Consider the following 16178-nt stretch of genomic DNA (forward strand, 5'->3'; position numbering starts at 1 on the left):
TTTTTTTTTTTGAGAGGTTTTCACTACAGGGCGTGTGCGCTCACCAGACAGACAGAGACATAGAGACAGAAAGCAAGAAATCACCCCCCAGGGGGGATGGTCACGCCGCAATCCCTTCTCCTCCATTCTCCTCTCGGGAGCTTGGGCACGCACGCACACGCGCCCAGCGTGAGTTTTAAGCCACCGAGTATGGGACGCAAACCGCGGTCGACTACGTGGGAGTCCAGCAACATAGCCATTACGCTAACTGCTGGTTCCCTGTTAAATTTACTCTTAAATTCATAAAAGTAAGAGCTAAAAATATGTTTCCTAAAAAGTTCAAATGAACCACTACTGTAAAAGTTATGGTTTCCCCTCCAAAAAGCAGTATTAATAACTTCAGTAAGAAATCATACACTTTAAACAAGCAAGAATTTAAGAAACCACAATTTAAAGAGCTTACCAGTTGTAACAGAGCGAAGTTTATCTAATACACCATGAAGCCTAAAAAAAGAAAAGCCTTCTTTAAGATTTTATTTCAACTGCCATTCTAAATTTGATATATTTACATAAATATAGGTAAGCAATTATTTAATAAGTAAATTGTAATAAAATTAACTTTCAAGTTTCATATCTTAAAAAAGGGCTTTATATAAATACTGTTAAAAAATTCAGTTTTTCTTCACTATTTTCAACATCTAGCCTCTGAAGAAATAAGTGCAAAAATATAAGCTGACCAGTGTTTTAGTCTACAGAAAAAAAGAAATCACCATGTTTCTTAAAGACTAACTCAATGAAGATTACGTATTAAGTAGTGCACACATGAAATAAGGCTTATTACTATAATTGATCAATTTATATTTGCTTTAACTACTTACATGATTTCTTAGGTTACTTAATTCAGAGAAGTGAAAAAAGTTATACATAATTTCAAAATACAGAGCATTTTGTGTAACTATTACTCTCAATACAATGCTGTAAGCAAATATAAGCTGCAATCTTGCTTGAAGCATATTTTAGTAATTACATATGAAGTAAATTTGCCTTATAGTCCTTCTAAAAAGCCATACCTACCCAAAACACCAGAAATCTTTTTAGTATCTCACATGCCAGTATCCCCACGGACACAATTTTATTTCAAGGCTCCAAAGAATCATGATAGTCTGTTTGGGGCTGATGTTAATAAACACTTAACTTGAGAGGGCAAAATGCCACCATCCTCTTGCAACAGTACATGTTAACGAACTAATTTTATAAAAAAGTAAGTTGAATTAACCTGCTTTTAAATTCAGTCAGTAAGTTCTTTATTTAAGAAATGTGTCTAGGTATTTCAACAAGTTATCTGAAAAAGTATCTACTATGTCAGTCTGGTATCAAAGATTAGCTGAATTCAAAGTGATCCAAAGGTTGAATCAAAGATCATATCATAAAAACTGTATGTGAAACTACATACAAACAAACAAAGAAACAATAATGGTAATATCCCAGTCAAAAGCACCATGTTCTTTTCTGGAAGGAGTTGGGGGAGGGCAAGCTTTGGGACAAATTTTAACAAGTAGGTAGGTCACCCACACTGAAGAAGCATTTGTATTGTGTCATTTGAAGCGCCACTACAACCTCGCCATGTTGTTCAAAACTGTGCAATATAAACCCAGAGAATTCTGTGCAGAATCTCGAGGAGGCTTCATAAGAGCTGTAAAGCACGCAGCCGCCTACTGGGGTAAAAATACCTGTAAAACCACCTCTATGAAGTTAACCAACTTCACCATTTCCCATTATCTTTCAGTCTCTTGATATTCAAATAATGCAGGCCACTAATTTCACTCAGATTTCACTGTTAACTAATGCCTCACAGTCTGAGGATCCTTATATGAGTATTTCCTGCCTCAGGCCTCAGCCACATCAAACCGTCTCTCAGCCTCATTAGATCTTTTTATTTATTTATTTATTTATTTATTGGGGGGGGGGTTTGCTATAGGGCACGTGCGCTCACCAGACAGAGAGACAGAAAGCGAGAAATCACCCCCCAGGGGAGATGGTCACACTGCAATCCCTTCTCCTCCATTCTCCTCTCGGGATCTTGGGCACGCACACACATGCGCCTGGCGTGAGTTTAAGCCACTGGGTCCGGGACGCGAACTGCGGTCGACTACGTGGGAGTCCAGTAATATAGCCATTAAGCTAACTGCTAGTCCCAGCCTCATTAGATCTTAAACCTGGTACTAGGAGCTGGCCTTAACTGACTCATAGGCTTTCAGCCAATATTTTCAACTAAAGACATATATGGTTTGAGGGGACCAGTAGGTAACATGGTGGTTAAGATGCTGGACACTCCTTCATGGCTGACCACTGTTTGAGTCCGGACCTGGTGGCTTGCTTTCTCACTTTCCCTCTCTTTCTCTGTGTCTCTCTAGTCAAATTAAAATAAATGAATAAAGAAATTAAATTAAATTCTTATTTTAAAAAAGACATATAGTTTGAAAAAGCAAATGAAAAATTATTAATTTATATTTGCCTACTTTAAAATTGCAAACTTTAAAGGTGATTGAAATTTCTGTCAAATAAAAGCATGAGTTCTTTTTAAAAGTTTTAAAAAGGCTAAGAAATATTCAAAATGAAAACCTTGTCCCCTCAGAGGTAACTAATTGCAAAGAGTAATATAGGAAGCTAACTCAGTCCACACATCTGTAACTGGTTTTGGTGGGAAGAAGTGTGTAATTGGTTTTGGTCAGAAGAAAAAGAATGTAGAAATAGACGAAGGAAAAATAATGAGTATAGCTAAAAAATTCTAACATCTATGATCCAGGTAAACCTGTAAGCACTTCATACATATGAGCTCATTTAACACTCAAAATCATTCTGTAAAGTTAGTGACTTCCTATTCCCACTTCACAGGTAAAGAAACAGAGGCAAGAGGGAAGATTCAACCTTGGCAGTCTGGCTCCAGAGGCTGTACTCTCATCACTCACAAAATGCCTCTCCAAGATAAGCCTAATGCAACTGTCAGGCAAAACACCTACAATGACTTGTGTCAAATTTTGATCCAAGGCATAGATATACAGAAACATACCATACGGTGAATCGAATTGTGTTGTTCCCTAGAAACAGGGACAGGTCCTCTGTCATTTGGTCCTGACTCTTCTTGTTGGCCACCATCACCATAATGTAATCAGGAAGTTCTTCATCTATTTAAAAGGAAAAGAGTATGAAACTTTTTTGGTTCTAATACTTTCGCCTACTTAAGCTAATGTACTTGAAAACATAAACGTAGTTATAAAAATCAGTATCTCAGCTGTACTGTAATTATGCTGTACAAGAAAGCAGAGCTTTCTTTTTTTCTTCTTCATTTCACATGTACTCAGTTATTACTGGGTTGTCAGGAAAGTCATGAGCCCTTTTTTTTGCAGAGAAAAAAGCATCATGACTTTTTCGACAAACTTATAGGAAGATGGGAATTAGGAATAACTGGTGAATATTTACAAAACTAGACATTTTGCGTAATAGTCAAACTTGAGAATACAGTGTTTCCTTCTAAGGAATCTTTTTAATAATGCTTTTAATTTAGAGAAGCTTCTAGAAAGTACATAAACATTTCCCAATAATAACAATTTTCTTTTAATGTTCCGTTTGTCCTTTGTAAAGGCAGATTTCAATTATCCAGAATAACAAACTTGTACCAACAGTAAATAAACTAAAAAACTCAACATCATTTTAAAATTCAACCTTAAGATTAGCTAAATAGGGGTCAGCAGGAGGCCTATTGGTTAAGGGCACTGAACTCCCACATGGCCAACGACGGTTCAAGCCTGGACCTGGCAGCTTGCTTTTTCACTTTCTTTCTCACTCTGTCCCTCTCTGGCCAAATTAAAAATAAATAAATAAAGTTAAAAGAAATAATTCTTTTTAAAAAATTAGCTACATAATTACAATCCTATTTGTTGTTTTACCCTCACAGTGATAATCCTGCCCAATGATTTTGAGTGTGAGGTATAAGCCCGAAAACAAAAAAATCATAATACTCCCAGTAAGAAGACAACAAATTCACTATCAGGAATTCTAATCTTCACCAGAAAAAAAAAAAACAAAACAGAAAACAAAAACTACTTTAGATTTCTCTGGCACTGGGGCCAGCAGGTGGCATAGTGGTTAAAGGCACTGGAATCCCACATGGCCGACCGCAGTTCAAGTCCTGGACCTGGTGGCTTGCTTGCTTGCGCTCTCGCTCTCTCTCTCTCTCTCTCTCTCTTTCTCTCACTCTGTCCCTCTCTGGTCAAATTTAAATAAATAAATAATATAAAGTTCAATCAAAATAATTCTTTAGGTTTCCCTGATACTTTAAATGTTCACACCACTTCTACAAAGGCTGAAAGATTTTATTTCAGAAATGTTATCAGACACTTATTTGAAAGAAAACTATCAAAATTAAATTCAAGACAAACACAAATATACTGAGAAAGCTCACTCTACAAAGAACTAGAGAAATTAGAATATTTGATGGAAGCATGCAAAATATGAGAAGATGAAAAGTAGCCATTCATTTTATTTTTCTTTGTAAATTATCAAAAGGCTCTTGAGGTGGCAGGTGGCAAGGAGGTTAAGACACTGGATCCCACATGGCCAGTTTCAAGGTTTAAGTCCTGGATCCAGCAGCCTGAGACTCATATCAGGAGCATGTGTGTGAGTGCATGTCCAAAATCCCAAGAAGAAAGTGGAGAAGGAATTGTGGCATGGTCATACTCCCAAAGGGTGATTATGATTTTTTTTTAAGAGGTTTTGCCGTAGGGTGTGTATGCTTGCAGGAGAGACAGAGACAGTGAGAAGGAAAAGTGAGAAATCACCCCCCAAGGGAAGTGGCCACATCACAATCCCTTCTCCTCCATTCTTCCCCTGGGATCCTGGGCATGCATGCAAATGTGCCTGGTGTGCTTTTCAAGTCACCCAATCCGGAAATTGAACCATGGTTGGCCATGTGAGAGTCCAGGGACATAATCACTATGCCATCTCCTGGCCTCTGATTTCTCACTTTCTCTCTCTCTCTCTGGCAAGTGCACATGCCCTATAGCAAAAACAAAACAGAACAAAAAAAAAGATACTATTCAGACATGATTAAACAAACAAAAAAGGGCTCCCACTGCTCTTAACAATTACAGTAAATAGCCTGGTAGCTTATTTATTCATAATACCTATTACGGACTGCCAATGGTAACAGATAAAAAGTTGGAATACTGTGGTGATCTTGAGAGACTTTTCCCCTCATGTCAATAATACAAACAGACTGTTTTCCTTCAATAAATAGTTTGCATATTCTAACAGTTTTTATGAGATCAGTGGTTGCCTGGGAACAGGGATGGGGCAAAGGAAAGGTATGAAGGAGAAATACAAACAGGCCTCTAGAAACTGAGGATTATGAATACGTTTACTACCTTGACTATGGTGATGGTTTCATGGGTATATGTATACATGCCAAGAAATACCAAACTGGGGACCAGCAGTTAGTATAATGGCTATGTCGCTGGACTCTCACATAGATGACCATGGTTAGTGTCCTGGACCCGGTGGCTTAAAACTCACGCCGGGCACATATGTGTGCATGCCCAAGATCCCGCCAGGAGAACGGAGAAGGGATTGCAGCGTGGCCATCCCCCTGGGGGGTGATTTCTCGCTTTCTGTCTCTCTGTCTGGCTGGTGAGCGCATGCGCCCTATAGCAAAAACCTCTCAAAAAAAAAAAAAAAAAAAAGAAATACCAAACTGTAGACTTTAGGTTAAGTTCAATTTAATGATTGCCAATTATTTATCAACAAAGCTGTTAGAAATTCATATACTGTCTTCTTGGGCCAGTCCCAGAGCCTAGTGTTTAAGGGACTGGATCCCACATGGTTAAACGCAATTGAAATCCCTGTCCACCAGCAGCTTAAAAAACACATGAGGTGCATGTGTGTGGGTTCCCAAAATCCCAACAGGATGGAGAAATGGAGAAGGGATTGGGGGTGTGATCACACTTTACTGGGAGGGGTGCTCTCTCTTTCTCTTTCTCTACAGCAAATAAAACCTCTGGCAATAAAAAGAAATTCATATATTGCTTTCTCAATAGACATACAATGAAAAATAAAAATGAAAAACTAACATGTGCTCATGACACATTCTTCTACAATTCTGGGAGACTTCTAGAAGTCATTTGAAATCAGCATACTAAAAATATATATACAAGAACATTTTGAAGGTTTATAGAAGCTCACAGTGTACTAGTAAAATGTGAATAAAAAACTGTTCTGAGTGAAGTATAACTACCATCTCACTGAAGTGCTCCATTTTAAACACACACACACACACACACACACACACACACAGATGAGGGGGCTAGTAAGGTGGTATGCTGGTGGTTTAGGTGCTGGACACTCCCACATGGCCAACCACCCTTCAAGTCCTGGACCTGGTGGCTTGGTTCTCATCCACTCCCCACCCCCCCATCTCTCTCTCTCTGGTCAAATTAAAATAAATAAATGAATAAATGAGGTTAAATAAATAATTCTTTTAAAAAAAAAGGTGAAACTTTATTTATTAATGGTTTTGCCATAGGTCATGTGTGCTTGCCAGAGACAGACAGACAGCTGTAGGGAGAGTGAGAAATCACCCCTTAGGGGGATGGCTACACTGCAATTCCTTCTCCTCACATAATTTTGGTCACAAATGCACACACACCTAGCATGATTTTCAAGTAGTCAGGTCCAGGATGCTAACTACGGCTGGCCATGTGGGAGCACCATAACTACTATGCCACCTGCTGGCTCCCATCTAATTACTTCTTTAAAAAAGAAAAAAAAAAGATGGCAAACCACAGTACTCCTTCCACTCAATGCCCTGAAAATATTCCAGTATTTATGAGGGATTCTTTTCATAATCTTAAAAAGGTTCCATAATTCTTTCTAGCATAAGCAAAGGGAGAATCACCATTCCAGAACAATGACAAACGTAGATACAAGTAATTAGGTAGCAAACTATAAACATAAATAATGTATGCTATTTTATTTCACAGAGTCCAATAGTGATCTCGTTACCCACTTAATCAACATTTATGGCTCAGCCACAGTGTTGTACTGGCAGCACACTGCTCTGTGATCCTGAAGCCATATAGAAGATTGGAGTTTAGTACCCAGGTTGACCTGTGAACACAAGATACATGCTCCATGCACCCATAATCCTGGCTGGCTGGGAAGATTTGGGGGAGGATCACGGTGTGAGACTAACTGAGGGTGCTTGTGTTTCTCTCACAAAAAAAATTTAACAAAACAAAACAATACCAGCAGACTCTCTCCTAAGATACTGGAACACAGCAGCCTAAAAAGAAAAAAAATCAATCCTGGTTCAGCTTCATCTTCTCTGAGCCTCAATTTTCTCATCTGTTGAAGTCTTACAACAATCCTAACACATAATCTACGAAATGCACCCACTGAGTATTCGAAAACTTAGCAAATTTCATGAAATCGCCACTCTTAAGAAATTCAATGAACACAGTAAAGGAACTGTGCTAGTATGTGGAACTGTGGCAGAAGATTAAAGTGGAGGTCTAGAGAAGGAGTATGTGATTTCTACACAGCCCAAAGGACTCAGCAGACCTGAGTTTGTCTGTTTGAAAGAGAGTATATTTTTTCAGGATTTTTAATTTTATTCTTCAATTTGACCAGAGAGAGAGAGAGAGAGAAAGCAAGCTGCCAGGTCGACTCGAACCAGTCAGGGATGTCGGAGCACAGCACCTCAGTCACCATGCTACCTTGCCGGCCCCGGACTTGAGTCCTCTAATCTTAAATCTGCTGCTAACCAGCTCTATGTAGTCCTTCAAAATGGAATTTCTTTATTCATAAAATGGAGACCTTACTACTTGCCACCTCCACTCTAGCACTATGTTCAGAAACAAATGGAACTAGTCATACCATCACTTAACTACAGTGATATATTCTGAGAAATGCACTGTAAGGAGATTCTGTCACTGTATAAGCATCTGAGTATACTTACACAGACCTAGATGGTAAAGTCCAGGCTTATATAGCATAATTGTAGATGACCACTTTCAGATACTTGGTCTATCACTGACCAAAACATTACAGTGCATAACTATATATGAAAATGTTTTGAAAACACAGGGCATTTTCACATAATTAGGTTGGTGCAAAAGTAATTGCTGTTTTGCATTGTTGAAATTTGCTGAATGCTACTGGATACATTTTTGTTTTTTTAAAGGTTTTTGCCATAGTATGTACAACTGCAGAAGCGAGAAAGTGAGAAGTCACCTCCCAAATGGGATGCCATGCCAACCCTTTCCCCTCGATTCATTTCTTGAGATTTTAGACATGCGCATACACACGCCTGGCATTAAGTCTCAAGCTGCCAGGTTTGGGACTCAAACCACAGCTAGCTACATGGGAGTCTTAACCACTAAACCACTTGCTGGTCCCTACTGGATACATTCTTAAATAAATTATTATACACCATTTTAACGTGCATTTCTCACTTTTTTTTTTTTTTGGTCATGACTTACTACCTGTTACTTATTTTATATATATTTTAGGCTATGAGAAAGAGCTTAGACAAAAAGCAAACGAGTCATTTTCTTATTAGGGTTCCAAATGGGTCACAAAGCTGTGGAGATAACTCACAACATAAACAATGCACTGGCCCAGAAACTAGCGAGCTTACTTACAGTGCAGTAATGGTTGAAAAAACCTTGCAAAGGAGATAAGCCTTGAAGATGAGCCAGAGCACAGTGGCTACCACGAGAAGTTGACAACAACCAAGAGCAATGATCAAAGCTGAACCTCTTACAACCAGAGAAGTTACTGAATAACTCTACATTGACCATTCTACGCTCAACACTTGAAGCAAATTGGAAAGGTTGAAAAACTCAGTGAGTGCCTCGTGAGCTGACCAAAAATCAAACAATCGTTTTGAAGTGTTGTCTTCTCTTTACTCATTTTAAAAAATGATTTAATTATTATTAATATTATTTTAATTCATCAGAGAGGAAAAGTAAAAGCATACAGTCAAGTCTTTGACTCAAATCACGGTCTGCCACATGAGAGTTCTGCACCTTAACCACCTTGCCAACTGCTGGCCCAATCTTCTTATTCTACCCAACAACAACGAACTATTTCTCAATTGGATTGTGACCTGCAATGAAAAGTGGATCTTATACGACAATCAGCAATGAAGAGCTCAGAGGCTGGTCTAGGCAGCAGCTCCAAAGCCAAACCTGCACTAAAAAGGTCATAATCACTGGCTGGTGGGGTCTGATCCACTACAACTTTCTGAATCCTGGCAAAATCATTACATCTGAGAAGTACACTCAGCAACTCAGTGAGATACACCAAAAACCACAATGCCTGTAGCTGACAGTGGTCAACAGAAAGGGCCCAATTCTTCTCCAGGACAATATCCGAAGGCATGTCACACAACCACGTTTCAAAAGTTGAACAAATTGGGAACCAGCAGTTAGCGTAATGGCTATGTCACTGGACTCCCACATAGTCGACCGCGGTTTGCGTCCCGGACCCAGTGGCTTAAAACTCATGCCAGGCACGTGTGCGTGTGTGCGTGCGTGCCCAGGATCCCAAGAGGAGAATGGAGAAGGGATTGCGGCATGACCATCCCCCCTGGGGGGCGATTTCTCGCTTTCTGTCTCTATGTCTCTCTCTGTCTGTCTGGCAAGCGCACGCGCCCTATAGCGGAAAAAAAAAAAAACTGAACAAATTGGTCTGCAAAGTTTTGCTTTATCCACCATGTTCACCCGACCTCTAGCCAACTACCACTTCTTCAAGCATTTCAACAACTTTTTGCAAGGAAAACACTTCCACAATCAGCAGGATGCAGATGGTTTCCAAGAGTTCATCAAATCCCAAACAATGGATTTTTACACTGAAGGAATAAATGAACTTATTTCTTACTGGCAAAATGTACTGACTGTAATGGTTCCTATTTTGATTAATAAATAAAGATGTGTCAGTGTCTTGTTACTGGTTGTCAGAAAATGCATGATGTATTTTTTTCTAATATTTCTCTATGCAAAAATGTGTCATGCCTTTTCTTTTTTTTTCCAAACCACAAACGTTTCAGTTTAACACTTAAGCAGAACAAAATTCTCTAACTATACATCTATTTGATGCACAGTAATAAAAATGTACAAAGTATTTACCATGAACATAGTTTTGAAACTGAATATCCACAATGGTTGCATCACTAAGTACTTGTGCTCAGTTAAAGAAGCTGTAGCTTTCTCTGATAGCTTTTTGGGTGCTAACAGCTACTTGACATCTTCTTCCATCTACTGTCTTCTGAACTGATTCAAATTGCTTAGCAGACATGTACCCGGTGTTAGGAAGGTCATAAAAAAATCACAATTCCAACAGCCATCTCCATGGCCTATAAGGAATGCCAGTGCAGTGGCTCTGAGTGGGTGAGGCGGTGGCGGGACTGCAGTCAGAGTATCACCACACGACTGTGGCGGGGGTGCAGCAGGCAGAGCACCCACAGGATAGCACTTGTAAGGCTGGACAATGCAGGCCTGTCAACGCGAGGCCCATCATGCCTTTTCTTACAACCCAATATAATGATTTATAATTCACATTACAAAATTGTCATTGCTTTTGTACCAACCTAATGTATTTCATGATGAACTAGGTTAAGCATGTAACAAGATTCTGAACAAGTTGAAAATTCCTGGTTTATGATTTCTGATAAATGATGCGAGTCATCAATAAGATTGAATTTAGGCTCAATTACCATGTGTTTATGCTCTCATGTAATAAAATTTTAAAAGTTCTCAGTAGGTTCTTTGGTGATTTCTCATCTGGAGGCAAAATGAGTTTCTGACTCATAGGTAAGAACCAGTAAGTGTTGAATGAATAAAAAAGTAAATTCTGATTCAGTTTCATCTTCTCTGAGCCTTTACTTTCTCATCTATTAAAGTCTTCTAACAAGTATCCAGCAAGTGGTAAATACTTCCTAAGTTACCAACTCTCAACCTGCACGTTATAAGACATTTTCTCTGGTTGACACAGGATTTCTTTCATTCATTCATTCATTCATTCATTTAGGAGAGGTTTTTGCTATAGGGCATGTGCACTCACCAGAAAGACAGAAACAGACAGAGAGATAGAAAATGAGAAATCTTCCCCTGGGGAGATGGCCACACCGCAATCCCTTCTCTTCCATTCTCCTCTCAGGATCAGCACACACATGTGGCTGGTGTGAGTTTTAAGTCACTGGATCCAGGACTTGAACCCTGGTCGACTATGTGGAATTCCACCAACATAGTCATTACACCAACTGTTGGTCCCCAATGCAAGTTTTATCAATTGATATTTATAGTATTCAAAATTTAAACTGAGACTATTTTAACAAAAGAGTAACGTGTTTATTTCACTTAAATGCTTAAAAATACTTTTTTGGCAGTTGTCACGTAAAATGTTCTAACGTAATAACAACAAAAAACTTTTAAAATAGACCCAAAAATGTTAAGATTTTATTTACAAAACTTCTTTGTTGTAAAGTAAAAATGCTGTTACAATCTTAATGTAATTAGTAACCAGAAACAGTTGACTCACCAATCACAGCTTCTCACGCCACCAAAAATGTCTTACAGAAAACCTAATTAACACAGTTTTGTTGGGGTGAAGTCCCCAAACCTTGGTGGTGGATTACTAAGAGGGAATAAATGTAGGAAGAAGGAATGTCACTGGAACTATCCTTTGACTCTTTGAGTGGGTGGGTGGGTATACTAGTTTTGAATCATAGGTACCTTTAAAAAAAAAAAAAAAAAAAACAGCTACAAATAAACAGCTACAAATCCATGAGCAGTCCAACCAATACTGAACAATTCTGTCGTTGCAGGTTACTTGGGGTCTTAATCATTTTATCCTTCATCATCTGTCTCTTACTCTGCTCACCCCACTTTCTTCCTCTTCATCTTCACCAACTTCGTAACATTCAAATTCTTCTTTCTCCCCAATAACTTCATCTTCTTCCCCATCTACATCCACATTTTTTTTATTTTCTCCATCAAACTCTTCCTTCTTCCTTCCTCCATCTTCATCCTCACCTTCCTCCTCCTCTTCATCCACACTAACTACTTCAGCATCTGAGTTGGGGGTTTCCCGGTTCTCTCAATCATAGCTGTCCAGGTAGGTCAGCTGGGGTAGGAACCTAAAGACACACTCTCAGGGGACCAGCAGTTAGCACAATGGCTATGTCGCTGGACTCCCATGAAGTTGAACGCAGTTCGTGTCCTAGACCCAGTGGCTTAAACACACGCCGGGTGCGTGTGCGTGCGTGCCCAAGATCCCAAGAGGAGAATGGAGAAGGGATTGCGGCATGGCCATCCCCCCTGGGGGGTGATTTCTCGCTTTCTCGCTCTCTGTCTCTGTCTGTCGGGCGAGTGCATGCGCCCTATAGCGAAAACCTCTCCAAAAAAAAAAAAAGACACACTTTCCGTAGTCATTCAGGTTAGTGACCTGCAGGCTTTTCAGATACTCCAATTTTTTCAAAAGTTCCAAAATGCTGATGTCTTTCAGTTTATTTCCACTTAAGATGTGTGAGAGATTTGAAAGTTTTTCCACTAACATGTCCAGGCCTCCATAAACCCTACTCTCACTGAGCTCAAGGTTTTTCAATTCAAGTAGCTTGGGAAGATTTGAATCTGAAATCAAGCCTACCTTTATTAAACTAATGAACCTTAAATTCACAAATTTAAGCAATGCTATTAAGCACTCGATTTTCCCATCACTTGATCTGCATTGTACAAAAAGTTCTCCAATAGCTGCCAGGATCCAGTTCTTCAGCTTCAGGTGGAGCTAAAGTCTGTGTTTGCCTCTCCCCACCTTTCCAAACTTAACTTTCTTCAGTGAGGGTGAATGGGGAAAGGCATCCAGGCTGTCAGAAGGGATCAGCTTGCAGCAGAGGCCCGGGCGGTCCCAGGGGGTGGGCGGCACATGGGGGCAGATGAGCCGATCCCCTAGAACCAAGTTACTCACAGGAGCAGAAAGAAGTCATGGAGGAAAACTAAGACCTTTTCAAAATAGTTATTAATTTACCTAAAAATAACATATCCATCACATGTTAGCAGCACACCCAACTACGGTAACATAGATAATGTTTTTATTAAAATAACTAAACTTGGGACCAGCAGTTGGAGTAATGGCTATGTCGCTGAGCTCCCATGTAGTCGACTGTGGTTCAAATCCTGGACCTAGTAGCTTAAATTCACGCCGGGCATGTGTACATGCGTGCCTGAGATCCTGAGAAGAGAATAAAGGAGAAGGAATTGCAGCATGGCCAACCCTCCTCGGGGGGTGATTTCTCACTTTCTGTCTCTCTGCTTCTCTCCGTCTTTCTGGAAAGCCCACATGCCCTATAACAAAAACCTCTTCAAAAAAAAAAAGAATTTAAAAATAACTAAACTTTCAGGGCCAGCAGGTAACATAAGGCAGTGGACTCCCACATAGCCAACCAAGGTTTGAGTCATGGACTAGACGGCTTGAAAATCACACCAGGTGTGCATGCATGCCCCAAATCCCAGTAGAATGGAGAAGGGGTTGTGGCATGGCCATTCCCCCCAGGGGGATGAAAGTGATTTCTCACTTTCCCTCTCTATATCTCTCTGGTGAGCATAAGTGCCCTATGGTAAAAATCTAGAAGAAAAAAAAAGAAAAACACTAAACTTTCTAAAACAAAAGACAGCCTGATTCTAATTTCTACTTCTGCATTTAATCTGTTGTGATATGTCATTCTAATTAAAAATGTGAAGAAAATCTGGTCCCACACAGATCTGTCACTAGAAAAGAGTATTTTAATAGCCTTTCTAGATAATGTATTTTTCTGATACTTCACCGAAACTCAGCAAGTAATAGTTCCACAAATGTTAGCAACAGAGTAGAATCCAAAATCAGTATGAAATCAATGACTTTCTAGTACTATTGTATGAACGTTCACTGAGACATCCTGCAGTTTTAGTGTAACTTTATGCACTGATCATTTGGAAATCGCTGGTTCACTGAGCTATGCAAACCACTGTTACTTGGATACGACTCAGACAATATAATTAATTATATTTGTTAATATCACCAGTGATTTCATCAGAAATTCTTTTTGTTGTTGTTAAAGATCTTTGTTACAGGGCACATGCACTTGCCAGAAAGAGAGAGGGAAGAAAAGTAAGAAACCACCACCCCACCTCAGAGGGATGGACATGCTGAAATCCCTTCTCCAGTCTACTCCCAGGATTTTGGGCATGCACACACACGTGCCTTGTGTGAATTTCAAGATGCCAGGTCCAGGACTCGTATCCTTCATGGCCAGCTTAATGATTTGAGTCCAAGACTTGGCAGCTTGAGAATTACATGGGGCACATGTGCCCAAAAAGAGGAGACTGGAGATGTCCCCTCTGGGAGGTGATTTCTCACTTTCTCTCCCCCTCACCCCGAGAATGCAAAAAAAACGATGTTCCACAAAAAAGGTGGCTAGTTCAGTTTTCAACTTGATCACAATTATTTTCCTTAAAACAATCATAATATTCTTGTATTCCAAGAAGTGCTTTATGAACACACTATTTTCACAACAGAACAGTAAAAAGGTGCAGTCCAAGGCTAGTTGAAAAAAATTGTATTGGTTCATCCAATTACATTTTTTCTTATTTGAAGTTGCTATAGGGAATGTGTGCTCACATGAGAGACAGAGAAAACATCCCCTAAGGGAGGTAACCATTGACAGTCCCTTCTCCTACACTCTCCTCTCAGGATTTTTGGCATGCATGCACACGTGCCCAGCATTCTTTTCAAGTCCTTGGGTTCAGGACTCAATCCAAACAGTTACAAGGGATTCAGCTTCCTTAACCTCCATGACACCTGCTGGTCCCAATCAATTTTTTTTTTTCCTCCCAGTGTGGGAATCAATAATATTCTCAAGGGAAACTGCTTTTTTTTTTTTTTTTTGATATTCCAAGTGGGAAGTGATTTGAATATGTTTTCTAGTAGACTGTGTTTCAGGTTAAAGTACCAGCAGTTGTATCATCTTTTTTTTTTTTTTTTACAATTCAAATATCAATCACGTGAAAGTAGCAAGCCCTCTCTCCCTATTAACATGAAAACAGTTTAGATTTCAAAGATCTTTGGGGGTCTCCCATACTTTGAGAAATGCAGGAAGTAGTAGCTGTTATTTTTAAAGGAGGCATTAGTTTTGGAGTCAAACTTTGCTCATGTAAGCAAATCCTGTTTCTTTGTACAATCAAGGTCACTACCACTTAGCTTCCAGTATTCTCCAGAAGATTACCATGAGTTAATTCATACACAACAGTTAAGACCAGGGACTGGCCAGAGTAAACATTCAAATGATGAAAAAAATAAGAAAGAGATAAGAAAATGAACACATCTGAAAACATAACTCAGGGAATCATAAGAGGCAAACACACAAGAAATCATCATTCACATCCAATGAATACAGGATATAGTAATAGTTCTGAAAATAAAAGGTCAATAATAAAATAAGAACAGGAACAAAAATAAAATTCGGACAAACATTATGGAAAATAACAGAACCTTAAAAAAATAATAATTTCAAGACACCGTATTGAAAGGAGTTTGGGGAGGAAAAAGCAATGTTGTATATGCTTTCAATGAAAAGATGATAAAGAAAAAAACCAGCGGGTATCAGATTTAAAGAAGGTGGAAGACGGGACCAGCAGTTAGTGTAATGGCTATGTCGCTGGACTCCCATGTAGTCGACCACGGTTCAAGTCCCCAACCCAGTGGCTTAAAACTCACGCCGGGCGCGTGTGCATGTGTGCCCAAGATCCTGAGAGGAGAATGTAGGAGAAGGAATTGTGGCGTGGCCATTCGCCCTGGAGGGTGATTTCTCACTTTCTGTCTCTGTCTCTGGCGAGCGCACAGGCTCCATAGCAAAAACCTCTCCAAAAAAAAAAAAAAGGTGGAGGAGTTTCTCCAATGTCAAAAGTATGATGGAAAATGCATTCCCTGAAATTCAGTAAGCTGCAGACTAAATTCTTTCACCCTAAGAACAAAAAAGCAACTTACCAACATAAGCTCCTAATTCTTGCAATTTCCCCTTAATGGCACTCTGAGGAGGAAAACAGCAAACGTGTGTGAGACAGGCAGCTCTGGAACCCAGCGCACAAGCAACTTTGCCCGTGCGCGCCGCC

At 39.6% G+C, this 16178-nt stretch overlaps 1 protein-coding gene across 11 annotated transcripts in view; it reads right to left on the reverse strand.

Annotated features, from left to right (window-relative positions):
* ZC3H14 (zinc finger CCCH-type containing 14) overlaps nucleotides 1-16178 on the reverse strand; it is a 64231-nt gene that overhangs the window by 47564 nt on the left and 489 nt on the right. For all 11 annotated transcript variants that reach the window (XM_027775499.1, XM_027775501.1, XM_027775497.1 and 8 more), the window contains exons 2-4: nucleotides 16054-16096; nucleotides 3050-3164; nucleotides 443-483 (exon numbers count right to left, since the gene is read on the reverse strand). In XM_027775499.1, coding sequence (XP_027631300.1) covers nucleotides 443-483; nucleotides 3050-3164; nucleotides 16054-16096 — 199 coding nt within the window. The remainder of the gene's footprint in view (nucleotides 1-442; nucleotides 484-3049; nucleotides 3165-16053; nucleotides 16097-16178) is intronic.

Source organism: Tupaia chinensis, unplaced genomic scaffold, assembly GCF_000334495.1.
Source record: "Tupaia chinensis unplaced genomic scaffold, TupChi_1.0 Scaffold000568_1, whole genome shotgun sequence".
Taxonomy (NCBI): Eukaryota; Metazoa; Chordata; class Mammalia; order Scandentia; family Tupaiidae; genus Tupaia; species Tupaia belangeri.